This window comes from Rhynchophorus ferrugineus, unplaced genomic scaffold, assembly GCF_030347505.1.
Source record: "Rhynchophorus ferrugineus isolate W39M unplaced genomic scaffold, kcgeb_rfMv2 rfM2, whole genome shotgun sequence".
Lineage (NCBI taxonomy): Eukaryota > Metazoa > Arthropoda > Insecta > Coleoptera > Curculionidae > Rhynchophorus > Rhynchophorus ferrugineus.
The window spans coordinates 90,829,876-90,845,041 of record NW_027472581.1 but is presented as its reverse complement, the minus strand read 5'-3'; the positions used below and the strand labels follow the sequence as shown (position 1 = coordinate 90,845,041).

The window sequence follows — 15,166 nt, the reverse complement described above, 5'->3', positions numbered from 1 at the left end:
TTTCATTATTATAAAGTCTTTAATTAAAATAATGTGTACGCTAGATGATGAGCTAAGAGATACTTGAGGAGATTGTAGCGACCTCTACAACCATTTAAGCCATCACGTGTACATCTACATTAAATTCAAAGGTTCACAACGCTGGTGGATTGGTATCATGCGGATCCCGGCTATTTCTTTGTTCCCTTTCCTCTACCCCTTGTAGCAGTACAGTAACAGAACAAGTTTTTATTCACCGGGTGTTTTTTAGTCCCATGTGAATTCCTTCCACAAAAATTTTCGCAACAAACAGTTACACATTCCGAACGACAAGACGAACATTCCTGCAAGATGTAAATCTCTAAAATCTGTCATTACAATCTAGGTTAATATAGATAATATGAAAGTTTTGCAGTTATATTTTGCTTCAAAAATACTAAAAGAAATAATTGTATTATGGTGATTTGTGATGAGAGAATGTCTACAGTCTTGTATTATTATATTATGTATTTTCTATTATGAGCTATGAAAATAGATAAAATATGTGGCAGCATATTGCTAAATTGACCAAAAACCCAATCACCTAGAGTATATACTGGACATACTTTTAAATACCACTTCCTTCTGTTATTGAATCATGACAGAAAATATTGGCCAAATTTTTCTTAATATACACCAAGCAATAGATAAGATAAATCATAACTAAATCAGCAAAATACAAGCAACCATTCGCATACACAGTCAGAAAAAGTAATAAAATTAAGATGTTAAATCAATATGTGATACTACACACCACCAGAACAAAATATTCACCGGCAGAACATGCATATTAATTTTAGTTAAGGAGTTTTAATCTGGCGAAACCTCTAAAACGGGGGTCGCAAATTGCATTTCATTTACCTGAAACCGGTAGAGTAGGGACGCAGTCTTCTCGCACATCTGCCACCGCTCCGGATATGCTTTGACTGACGTAGACAAAGCAATATTCCACGTATCTCTCCGTGAAAAGATCACATTCAAAATGTAAACTATGTTGGCCTTGTGTTATCTGAACAGAGAAACATAAATAACATAGAAATATATGTCACAAATAATAACATAAAACAAATTACGCATATTTTTTTATTTTTTAAAATATATTTCTATTCTACAGCACATCTCATATGCATAGATTCTTCTTCGTTTCATTTAGCCCAATAGTAACAATATTTTAATTTGCTTTAATCAGTACCAAAATGCAAATTAAACTGATGCATTTTTATGGCGAAAGAATAATGATTTTTTTTCATATCTCTGCTATTTTACATTATTCTTTCTGCAAACTTTGAATTTTTCTAAATAATTTTACTTACAATTATAGTGGGAGAGATCGATGGCCACTTAGAAAGTTTTAAAGTTATTATAATTCTTTTAAAATGAGTCATAGTGAAGTGGTATTATGACAAATGATGATAGTTGAAGTGACCTGTTGTAAGAAACATAATGGTGTCCGATGCAAATAGATTTTACACACTTTGTATACTTGTGATTGATAAAGTGCTATATGTAGTAGTATTATGAGTATTAGTCAGAGTAGGTACTTCACTCTGATATATAAATATAAACAATTTGTACATCTAAATTTAAACACGAAAGCACCCACTATAATTCAGGTAACAAAATCACTTCAAATATAGTTAAAATTAAATATGATTGAGTTGAAGAAGCATTTTCAGCGTCCTCTAGCTTTAACTCTTTTGTAAAAATATTTTATGACACAACAATTGTCTATCTGTTTTTGTTCCTATTTGTTGTTGGAATTTTTGCATGATAAGCATGATACTTCAGATTTTATTCTAGCTACTTTTTGGTGAATATAGCCATCAATTCTTAAACGTTGCTAAATACTTTTTAAAGACTTTTTCTATTAATGGGGACTATATTATTTTTTCATATTGAAAGTCGCAAAAGTAACCAAACGAGCGGGTAAAATTGTCTTTGATATCTTTAGACCCTATTTCGTATCTGTTGTCTGTTCAGTGTTTTGGCAGCATAACCTATTTGATAGTTATATGGATAAATAATTTAATATTCCTTGAAAAGTTATTATAGATTTTAACAAACATTAAATGGTTATACGGTTTTCATTCCATTTGTCATATCACTCTATTCCACACCTAACTGGCTTGGATAATTTTATATATTGAAATAACTTATATCATTATTCGATCAACTCTCATATACATTCGTCTTCATATCTCTTGCTTCTAATTGGTTTTTGATGTCATAATATGCACAGTAGCATGAGACTGAAGATTTTATTTAACATACAACGACCTTTTCTCCATGTATCCCTATTTTCGACAAATGGGCCAAAGAATGGTCCAGTTTTTTAACGTACTTTATAATCTACTAAACCACCTGCTTGTCGAATAGTGTATTTCTTAACTAGACCTAATAAACTTATCTTTTTGTTTGTTGTAGAAAATATTATTTTATGACATCAAACAACATCGACTGGCTCGACTGTATACATACTGGCTACAGCACTCAGTTCAATAAAATAGAGAGTCTAGAGAGACACCCACAACAATCTCAACAAAAATAAGGGGTAGGAGACGAACTCAATCTACAACATAATCCTTCTTTAATTAATTAAACCACAAAACACCAGTCTTCTGATTTGCTGAACACTCAACCTTGACAGCATGTTTCTTATTTATAGATGATTATCTGCCTAAGACAGAGAGAGTTTGTCTTCCGATCATTACATATCCATATACAAATATTTTGAATCAGCTTATTTCTTATTAGAGCCCTATATATTCAGCCTTTATATAATTTAAACGTAAACCTTACAGTATTTCATTATATAACGATGAAAAATTACATCTTATATTACATTTTATTGTTAAAGAATAACACTAAACTGAATCATTAATATTCAAATTTTAAAGTCAGAAAATAAACAGTCTGGTACTTTTGAACCACCATCTTGTTATAAAATTACAAGTCCAACTAAGTCTAACTAACAAGTCTAAATTAATTTTTCCAGTAGTTTTCAATAATCTAGTATTATTCCAAGCAGAAATAGACCATTGTTACTAATGCATACCTTTTGTTCCGATATATATTCCAATGATGTTGGTGGTGCCAAAGAAGCTACGTTGGCTCTAAGCCTAGCAAAAAGTCGCACTCTATCTCTATCAGCTAATATACAAGATGGATACTGAAACAATACAGTGATTCCTCCATTATGCGTATCACAGGGAAATATTGAGTGGGCGTGTACATTAAAAACGAATTGGTCACTCCAGTCAACCTATAAGAAAAAAACGTATATTATATTTTGATCTAGGTAGTACTGGTTGGGGTTTGATACCTTGACATATGCGGCTGTTCGTGGGAGGGCTGGGTCCGGATTGGTTGGTCGAAGGAATATCGCGTAGTGTCCCGATAATCCGAAAAGTTCGCATCGGAGTATGAAGACACTCTTACCAGGCAGTCCTCGAACTTGTTCTGAATATAGTACCTAAAATAACATAATCATCATTATTCAACAGAATGTATTATATACAATTTTGAAAACAATTTTTTACATGTTATTCAAGTTTAAATATTGCTAAAACTACGGTGAACAATATAACAGATTAATTGAAAAGTCCCCGGCCTACCATAGTAAAGCACATATTTTTGTAAATTTTCTTTTTATTCAACATAATCCCACAAGGACGATACGCTGATTAAACGACCCCCCAACTTTTCGATACCATTTTTGTAGTACGATTTGTTCTTTGCTTCAAAATAAGCCTTAGTTTCGGCGATCACCCATTCATTCGACAAAAATGTCTTCACAGCGAGCATCATTTTGAGATCTGAGAACAGGCAATAGTCTCTGGGGACCAGATCTGGAGAATACAGTAGATAATGAAGCAATTCGAAGCCCATTTCATGTCTTTTTGCCATCGTGTTCACTGACTTGTGACACGGTGCATTATCTTGGTGAAGCAGTACTTTCTTTTGCTTTAATTTCGGTCGTTTTTCAGCGATTTCATCATTAAAACGGTCTAATAACGTTATGTAATAGTCACTGCCGATGGTCCTTCCTTTTTCAAGGTACTCAATGAAAATTATTAAATGTGCATCCCAAAATAGAGACTTCATAATCTTGCCAGCCTACTGTTGCGTTATCCCACGCTTTGGAGCGGGTTCATCGTGTGCAGTCCACTCGGATGAATGTCGAAGCTTGGAGTGAAATGATGGAGCCATGGTTCATCCGTTGTCACGTATCGACGCAAATACTCGGGATTATTACGCTTGATCATCTTCAAACACTGCTCCGAATCATCAACTGATGTTGTTTATAGTTAAAAGCAAGCTCGCACGGTAACCACTTTACACCGAGCTTTCTCATACCCAAATATTCGTGAATGATGTGATATACACGTTCAGTTGATATTTTTAAAATGTTTGCTATTTCATTAAATTTCAATTTACGGTCATTCAAAATCCCCGGAATCTCGGCATTAAGCCAAGTTTTTGCTTCAACTCTATTTTTTTCCCTTCAAAAGAAATATTTTTTCAACACGTGAAATTCCTTTTTATCCAATTGTTTTTAGAATAACAAAAGTTGATTCGCTCAAAATGCTAAAATTCACAAACTAGTAATCCGACAGCTGTCAAATTTATACATGCATCTTTTTAGGGCTAGGGCTAACTAAAAAACATATGGATTCACTTGTAGTAGCGCCATCTATGTGTCAGGCCGGGAACTTTTCAATTGACCGGTTAGGTGTATGATCAATAATGCAGATATGAATAACGATTCTGAATATATCACAGAAGGTTAATTTCTATAAAACAGTTTTATGATGTCGATCATCTTTCATTATACTACAAGCATATAAATATATTTAGAAAAAAGTAGGTATTTAGATAAAGACCAAAGATCATCTATATTTAGATGTAACTGTAACTAATGATGAGTAATTGGTAATAATTCCATACATCATATTAATTTACATTTATACATTAATTTACATTAATTTAATTTTGTATTAAACTGAGCTTTCAATTTTTCGTACTGAATTTCTCCAAAGAGACGTCAAAATGTCTTTCCAAAATATGTTAAAAATTGTAGTAAAATAAGGCTCTCAAGACTCAAAATTTTCAGTGATAACGCACCACCTGCATCTGAAACATTAGGAAAAAGTCTAGCAATATATTAAATATTTGATTGATAAAGTTAAACCTATTTTATCTACATTCATTATCAGGTTTTTCTTTTCGACACTTTTCAAGCTATAATTTAAATTTTCTGATAAAGAAAATATAGCGCGATATAAAAATGCCATGTAAGATTTTTATATCAGTAAAATAGCAGGGAAGTTTGGTTTAAAACTTTATTAAATTTAAATCTTTTGTGAATACTTTATGAAACTTTCAACGATATTTTATATATAATGTTAAGAAATTTACTTAGGTCAGGCTAGTTTGTTTCCAACTTTAGTTAAAATTATTTATAAAAGAGAAAAATTACACATTTATTATATCATAATTGTTAAGGATATGACTGACATATTGTACTTAAGTCACATAAAAATAAAATTCATTCAGTCTTTGTTTTGACATTTTTAGAATATTTTCTTAAATATGAGATAGGAAACTAAGCTCCAACGACTATTCATCTGATATATACATTTTTAGTGTAATGATAATAAAAATTACATTTATTTACTCTATTATTTGCTTTACTGCAAGTTTTGAAACAGTGGAATACCGAGTTGCTTAAATATTCTAGAATAATTACTGTATCTAAATTGTGATAGAATGGTTTATGAAAAGTAGTTCCGATCGGAGATCAATGGCAATCTAGAGGGTTGAAATATAGTGGGCTGATATGTGAGGAGTTATCTTTATAATATAGCGGTGAATATATCCTAATTCTTAATGATTATTATTAACTTGCCAAACAAATAATATGATAATCTGCTACTAATATCTCTCTCTCTGCTCTAGAATGTCTAATAAAAATGAGAGGCAGGATATTAATAAAAATTTAGTGTGTTCAAGCATGCTGATACGTGAAAACTGAAGATCACCTATGTTATATAATGTTTTGCTATGATTATTAATAATTTTCGTAATAAATATTACTGTAATCTCCAACTTTGGTATTTTTAGATTAATTAGCATAACCGCCACGAACCCTGTCAAAATTTGAATACTCCTTCTATAAAATCAGTTATAAAATACCTTTCTCTATTATTATTTTGGTGCATTAATATGATTATGTAGTTATTCTTCTACCTTGAAGTCTGTAATCGCGAAAAAGATATTTTTACTACCAATTCAGCTTTCTCGGGGTTTTTATATTGCCTCACATATACACTGGCAACTATAGTTCTAAAAAAATATATTCCGAAATCATAAATTTACGTGAACGTTGATGAAATGCGCTCGCGAGCTCGGATTTTTATGAAAGAAAGGACGAAATTACTTTCCGAACGACTCAATATTCGACATCGTTAGGCTGAGCGTCGTACTTTATGTCAAAAGGAGTCATTTATTGAACGCCATTAAAATAGATATGCTGGAACATTTCCATTAGAACAAAATTATTTTTTGCAAGTCTTATGCAGAGTAACCCAACGTAGCAAAAAATATTAATTGACGATTACTATATTAATTTTTATACTTCCTAACTATAATAAGTGTTTCAAGATGTTACTAAATGACATTGTTATATATTTTTTTGCTTTATCACTTCTAACAGGTCAGTTGAAATGTCCACGGCCTACCATAGTAAAACACATTTTTTTGGAAATTTCTTTTTTTTTAATCAACAAAATTCCCTTCAAGGGTGATACAGTGATTATAGCGACCCTCCAAATTTTCTATACCATTTTTGTAGCACGATTTTTCTTTTGCTTGAAAATAGGCCCCAGTTTCGTCGACGAAAATTTCTTCCCAGCGAGCAATTTTTTGAGATCTGAGAATAAGATATAGTCGCTGGGGTCAGATCTGGAGAATACAGTAGATGAGGAAACAATTCGGAGCCCAATTCATAGATTTTTGGCACGGCGCAATGTTTTGGTGAAGCAGGACTTTCATTTTTTTTGAATGCGACCGCTTTTCGGCGTTTTCGTCCTTCAAACGGTCCAATAATTGTATGTAATAGTCGTTGTTGATGGTCCTTCCTTTTCCAAGGTTTCCCAGGCTTTGAGCGGATTCTTCGTGTGGAGTCCACTAATCCATGATGACATAACACCCACTTTGCACAGACCTTTATCATACAAAAATGTTTATGAATTATATGATGTAAATGTTCAGTTGATATCTTTAGAGTGTCTGGTATTTCATTCAGTTTCAATTTACGGTCATGCAAAATCATTTTGTGGATTTTTTAAATGTTTTGTCGGTAACAACCTCTTTTGGGCGTCCACTACGTTCACCGTCTTCGGTGCTCATTTTACCACGTCTAAACTTAGCATTATTTTCTCATTAATATATATATATATATATATATATATATATATATATATATATATAATTCTCAATTTCTATTCAATAGGTCTTGTTCCCTAATTTAAAGGCATATTTTACTAATATATCTGCGCATTTCATGAAAGCCTCCATGACATTTTTGAGTTCGTCCTCATTCTTCGCCTTCATATAATTTCTCGTATTCCCCATTTGCCCGATTCCCATCACTCTCTTTTTTCTCTTCCTAGTCTTCTACAGCCATATTTGCTCTGTTCCTCCACTATTTCTTATATCTAAATTATCTTCTATTTCTTTTATCTCATTTGAGTTTCTTTTGGTATTTGCACTGATTCCAAATTCATTCTCCGTTTGGTGTTCAGTTATTTCTTTATCTGTGGTATATCTTCTTCTTGTCTTTTTCTTCGTTGTTCTATCTATCTCAATATTGTACCATGATGGGCGATCTTTGTGAATCTATTAGTAAATTAATGAAGTTTTTAAATATTTTTTATGTCTTAACCTGAAGAATATCTGAAATATTTATGAAATGTTAATTGATTTTAAGTTATAAAACATTGTAATGTAACAAGATAAAACATACAACAATTTACGATGCTATTTTAATGGTATAATATATTGTATCTAAAGGGTAAATTTATGTATTTTAATATACCTGATGGCTCGATTTGTTTTGCGTTTCATCTCCGCTCTCCTCGCAGTTCAGTAACGAATGGCCGCAGTAATGTAACTCCAGCCAAAATTCGGGTATCGCCGACGGAGCGACGCCTTTTATCGGCGGACAAACCACCTCTGGGAATGTCAATATCGCCGTTACAGGACTTTCCGGGTACGTTTTCACATTTTCCGGCGTGACGACGAGCTGGGGCATGGGCCATCGTACGTCCAAACTTCTGGTTATGATTTGTGAGTCGGACAGATCCGTAGAATTTGGTCCTGCAATATTTACACCCATAAATGTATATAACAATTAAATAAATATAATAAATATATTATATTCAAATTTAATTACATATCGAGGGCATATGGTTTGGTTGAATAGTGCATTTTTTTGATGGAGCTTGGATATTAAGTATTATTTTGATGATAGAGATATCGTCTTAAATAACATTATATACATTCACTGCTATAAATGCTTGTTTCAAGTTTCGTACAAGTATTTATTGCAACAACGACAGTAACATTTCCGGAACATAATATCTGATTAACATTATTGGTTTATTGTCATCCCAACGCATTAGATACTTTAGATTTTTTTAAGATACAATCAATCAATAGAATAAATTTCGAACAAAGCAAGTATCTCTGAAAAGAAATAAATAATTAAAAAAATAATAAAATTGTGTATAGATAAAAGTCAACTTAAATTGAGATAAAAACCAATGAGATAAGTCATGATTTTTTGGTCATTTAATAAGTTCTTGAATTTAGTTTAAATGGGGAAGACTGACATTGATTCTATAAAATTGGACACAGAGGTCTCACAGTTCGATCCATTCGAAAGGATAGGTAAATTTATCAGCTTAGTCATTAGCAGTTTAGTTTTGTTTGTACATCTCGCTTTTCTAACGATATATCAGTGGAAAAGAACTGTTAAACTTGGAATCTGGAAACTGTAGAAAAGCTTGTTATGCTCCTTTATTAGGTCTCACTAAAGCTGCATCAGATTATCTATCTTGCGAACTAGAAATGTGGAACGATCTAAAACAGCCATAGAGGGATCCAGATTCTAACTGACTTCAGACTGTAGAATTCAAGAACTTGCACCACTAGCGGATGTCCACTATTGACAGTTTGAGGGAATAATTCATTTGGTTGGAATCAGGGAATATAAGCCAGGTTTTAGCATGGCTATCATATGACTTTATAAGTTTTAAGGTCTGCTTTATTGCGAATATTACATATGCGAAAATAGGGGAAACAAAAGGAAAACAATTTATCACAACACCTATGACGTGTTGCATCTCTTACTCCAATAAAGGACATAAGACCATCCATATAACTGATTGGAAAATGTCTAATTTAGTAACTTCAATTTTGTTTATTATAAAATGCTATTGATCAATTTATTTTTAGTTTCTCAGGGAGGTTATAGGGGGCAAACTCCATGATTTCAAACTCAGATGTTAAATATATGGAATCCTGGATGATAGGTTGTATCAATTTTTCTAGCTTAGTCATATCTGTTTCTATGTCTTAGAAATATCTGTTTCCTCTGCAGACAGGTACAACATAAAAACCGCTGACTTCAAAACTGCTACCAGTTCTGAAAACCATCCTTAAATTTTCTTTGAAAACTAGATCCATTCTTCTATATTTAAGTAGTTTTGTAGATGTGAGAAATTGATTGCTATTTACTGGACTATATATAAAACTCCCATAGCAGGCAGCGTTTTATATTCTTTCAATTCTTAACAAATAGGTCTATGAGAAATAGTAGCCCATTTTGAGGCCCAATATTTTAGCGTATGGTTTGGTTGGTATGATATTGTAACTTAAACTGAGGGAAGTGATGTCTTGGACAGTTTTTGTTTCTACAAAAATGGGCGACAGATCATTTTAAGGTTTAAATTTTAAATCCTGTAGAAACAGACCATTGAGCTATGACATCAATACAACTCTTAATTACGCTATTCCAATTTGGCGAAGAAAAAAAGAGTGGTATGTGATCAGTAGAAAGACGAATATTGATATTTTGACTTTCGACATGGAATATATAAAATAGTATAGGAATGAGAACAGAACCGTGAACTGTCATCTTGTGTATACGTGGGAGAGAATTAGTTGACTAAAGATGCCTTGAATGTACAATTACTTAAGATTTATTTTATGACCAGCAGTGTAGTTGCTTCATTTCAGTGAGATATATTCTTTTTAGAATTCATTCAATTAATTCGAATCAACTTATAGAAAAAATGTATCAAGAGAAACAGACAGGTTAATATTAGATAGGTAATCGTTCCACGGTTATTCGAAACATCGCAATTCAAGTTGCAAGGTGAATTGGAGTCCCGAAGCCATAAATTATTGAAATTAGGTAACATCTATGCCTTGAAATGTATAAATTGTGGATTCCTGGGTTAAATAGTTCATAGTTCAGGATACGAGGCCAGAAAGAGAGACTGAAGGTAACGCCAACTGATCTATTATAGTAATATTTGGGAAGAAGCTTACAGTTTTGAGTGTGTCTAGTGTAAGAGGGATGTAGCTTAGTACGAATTAACAATCTTACGATGAAAGAAATGTAGCTACGCTGTCGATAACACCAAAAAAACAAAATACACAAGAAAATAAGCACAAACACAGCCCATCAGAAATGGTTCACAAATATGTCAGGTGAATTGAAAAGTCCCCGGCCTGACACAGAGATGGCGCTACTAGAATTAAATCAATATATTTTTTTGTTAGCCCTAACCCTCAAAAGATGCCTGTATAAACTTGACAGCTGTTGGATCATTAGTTTGTAAATTATAGCATTTTGAGTGGAGCAATTTTTATTTGCAACAAGAAATGGATAAAAAGGAATTTCGCGTATTGATAAATATTATTTTTTGGAGGGCAAAAATACAGTCGAAGTAAAAACTCGGCTTGATGCCGAGGTTCTGGATACAGCCCCAGGAAAATCAATCATCAAGGATTAAAAGGCTCAGTTTAGATGTGGTGAAATGAGAACCGAAGGCGATGAACGCATTGGACGCCCAAAAGAGATTGTTACCAACGAAAACATTTAAAGAACCCACATAATGATTTTATATGACCGTTAATTGAAATTGAGTGAAATAGCAGACACACTAGACATATCAATTAAATGTTTATATCATATCATTCACGAATATTTGGGTATGAGAAAACTCTGTGCAAAGAGGGTGTGGCGCGAGATCAAGCATAATAAACACCAGTTTTTGCGTCCATATGTAACAATGCATAAAACATGGTTCTATTATTTCACCCCGAAGCCCAACTGACACTCATCCGAGTGGACTGCACACGATGAACCCGCTCCAAAGCGTGGGAAAATGCAACAGTCGGCTGGCAAGGTTATGGCGTTTGTATTTTGGTATGCGCATGGAATAATTTTCATTGACTACCCTGAAAAAGGAAAGACCATCAACAGCGACTATTACATAGTTTTATTGAACCGTTTGGAGAACAATATTTCCGAAAAACGGTGCTGCTTCACTAAGACAATGCATCGTGTCACAAGTGAGTGAAAATGATAGCAAAATTCTAAGAATTGCGCTTCGAATTGCTTCCTCATGCACCATATTCGCCAGATCTGGCCTCTAGCGACTATTTTCTGTTCTCAGATCTTAAAAGAATCCTTGCTTGGAAGAAATTTTAGTCGAATGAAGAGGTGATCACCAAAACGTAAGCCTGTTTTGAAGTAAAGGATAAATCGTACTACAAAATTGAATCGAAAAGTTGGAGGGTCACTAAAATCATGTATCACCCTTGAAGAGAATTATGTTGAATAATAAAAATAATGTTACGAAAAAAATTCCTCAATGCAACTTCAGTTATCCTTCGGCGATCTTACACATTTATTATTGTGTCAGTAATTGACGGACTGGGTATTAAAATTGAAGTCTTTCACAGCTTTGGGGCCTTCGAGCTCCTTCAGTTCCCCTTTTGTGTCCTTACAGCTCTAGTTGCGATAATTTTTCTCGAATTTGGGATGCTTAACCCACATCACGGATTGCTTGGAGTAACTGCAGAATGATCGTCCCCTGTCTAATATTGTTGATAATCGACTTGATTTTGGTTTTAATCAAAAGGCGGTCTTACGGTCTTGCTGAAATCTTACCGACAGTGCCAGTTTTAAACAGCAAAAACTTTTATTTTACGGAAAAAAGTGGCGATTGTTGAACGATGAGCAGAAAACGATACGGAGACTTTAAATCTGTTCTAATATAAACCAACCCTTAGGTCTAGACGTGACAGTCATCAGACCATTCAGTCTTACAAACATAACATAAATGCACAGTCTCGTTTATTTGATACAAACAGTCGTCTTAGTCGCGCCAATTAAATTAGACCTAAATACCACAGAGTAATATTGAGTACAATATCATAGTATCAAAAAATAAATAAAAACATCCTTTTTGTTGTTGATCTGATTGGTTTTCCAAGCATAAAAGAGCAAAAAGTAAAGAGTCAATAATAATAATAATAATTTACCGAGAATAGGTTGGTTTTTAATCTGTACATAATATTGTCCTCCTCTGGAGAAATATCCACAGTGTATTTTCGCCACTGTGAGATTCCGCTTTAGAGCGCCAGCTTCCGGGTAAACGGGGAACGTCGTCAGGGGTTGCGCCACATTGCCCTCGAGGCGTGACAGTTGGACCACCAAAGGTAAAAAGGACGACGAAACTATTTCAATATTGAGGTCGCCGCTAAGTGCTATGTGCGACGGAGGCATCCTTATTATGACTCCCGGTATTTCGCCACCTGAAACCAAACGAATCATTCTCTAAATTATACAGTTCATGTAATTAGTTGTGACATTCATTATTTGTTTTGGTCATTTATTATTAAGAATATATATTATTTTTGTATGCTTTATTATGCAAGATTTAAATAATCTACAAGCTTAAAAAATTGTCTTCAGTGGAAGCATCGTAATTTTAACATCAGAACTTCAATATAAGAACTGAACAAGCCGCTAGTCAAACAATAGGCGCGTCCTTATTTTATCGTTTCATGAAAATTGTCATGAAAAAAGTTTATTTTACGTGTCAAACATTCATGAATTGAGCTTCGAATTGCTTCCTCATCTACCGTATTCCAGACGTAGATCAGATTCTCCAGATCTGGCCCCCAGCGACTATTTCATGTTCTCAGGTCTCAAAAGAACGCTCGCTGGGAAGAAATTTTCGTTGACAGAAGAAGTGATCGACGAAACTGAAGCCTATTTTGAAGCAAAGGACAAATCGTGCTACAAAAATGGTATCGAAAATTTGGATGGTTGCTATAATCAGTGTATCACCCTTGAAGGGAATTATGTTCAATAAAAATAACTAATTTTGCCAATAAAATTTGTTTTACTATGGTAAGCCGGGGACTTTTCAATTGATCTGTTATCTTTAATGCATATGATGCCTAATGTTCATCTTGTTTAGTAACCTTAATCATAACCTGTTGAGTAACTTCTAATGAGTGAGCAAATTCTTATTGGGTATTTTAATAAGCGCAATCTAGCAAGTCCTCTGACTATGTCTCCTCAGAACATCTAAGTTGCTTCGGAAAGATCTTTGTTCTCGAAACATATATTACCTGATTTAAACCTCTGAAATAATTATTGGTATATTCATGCACCTTGGTTGTTTTTTTGCCAATCTATTTCAAAAGCAAGAATTCCGCCAAATAACGCTTTTTAGCTTAATAATAGCCATATTACTTATTATATAATGCTGAGGAATATGGAGAAATTTTTTGCTTTGGCATATCAATTTCACTTTCGCCATTTTGAATTCCTATTTTTAGCTTTCGCCATATTTATTAAAAAGGCAGATTTCAATTCGTAGTCGTAATATATTTTAGTATCTTCTTTTTCTCGAATAAAAAATCTCAAGTCTCAGTGTTAAGCCTAATCGTTGACGACTTCCTATCGAAGAAACCATCTAAGAAACTATATGGTTTCCTGTGACTAGGAAGGTTATCAGATTTGATATTGTTCTAATTTTTTAAGGTTGTTTAATCACCGTTAAGTAAAGTAGCCCAAAATAATTTGTAATGTGCAAGAGTTAAAAACTTTAATTTGATCAACCTAATGTTAATGGCAAAGATTAATTTCCTAATGAGAGAAAAATATCTGGTTATTTTTTGATAAGACATTGAAACTGACTTTTTTAAATGAGTTTTACATTATTCCAGAAAGGACAACGTCCAATTATTCCTTTTAAAAATAATTTAATCACATAACTGTTGTAGTTTTTATTTGGCTGCAACTGAAGCTGTCTAACAAATCTAGAGCCTTGCAGTTAGCCTGTCATTGAGAAAAATAACATAATGTATTTGAAGACGTTGATGTAGATGATCAACTGAAAATTGATGAGACCACTTAAGATAGAAATCTTTAAAATTTCAAAAAGTAATGATTTACTTCTTGAAGTTTTAAGGATGATTCTAATTATAATGTTACGGCTTCTGTGTAGTAGTAGTACAAGAGCTACTCAGTATCTTTGGTATTTATAGGTTTTCCATGTGTAAGTTATTTGATTCAAAGCATACAACCATATGAAGTCCATTTTTTTTATTAATTTAAATTAACAGAAATTATTATAATATATAGATTTTGTTGTTGCTGTCAGTTTTTCATACATTGGTCTTATATAACTTTATCTCATACCCTCCTCGTTCAAAGTTCAACTTTATCGAAAATACCTCGTATATTATGATTTATATATCACAAGAAGGAGTTCAAAACTATTTCTGTAAAAGAAACTATAAATTTGAAAAATGGAAGCGACAGTACAGATATTGAAAGAAGTCTGGATATATTTAGCAAGAATATGGTCAGTGACTTCATCATCTGATAAACAATTAATTGTCTAAGCTTTTAATAATATACTCAATATTCAGCTCAGTTATTGGGTTACAGTTATAAATGAATATAGTCCTAACCTTTAATGATATCATACATCTATTTTTCAAATGTTTTTATATGTTAGCGATATTATTTTAACCAAATTTTAAAAAACCT

At 32.9% G+C, this 15,166-nt stretch overlaps 1 protein-coding gene across 3 annotated transcripts in view; it reads right to left on the bottom strand.

Moving 5' to 3' along the window:
* gogo (thrombospondin-1 like protein golden goal) overlaps nt 1–15,166 on the bottom strand; it is a 233,600-nt gene that overhangs the window by 31,631 nt on the left and 186,803 nt on the right. For all 3 annotated transcript variants that reach the window (XM_076396946.1, XM_076396947.1, XM_076396948.1), the window contains exons 5-9: nt 12,640–12,912; nt 8,117–8,397; nt 3,341–3,490; nt 3,074–3,280; nt 880–1,027 (exon numbers count right to left, since the gene is read on the bottom strand). In XM_076396946.1, the coding sequence (XP_076253061.1) occupies nt 880–1,027; nt 3,074–3,280; nt 3,341–3,490; nt 8,117–8,397; nt 12,640–12,912 (1,059 nt within the window). The remainder of the gene's footprint in view (nt 1–879; nt 1,028–3,073; nt 3,281–3,340; nt 3,491–8,116; nt 8,398–12,639; nt 12,913–15,166) is intronic.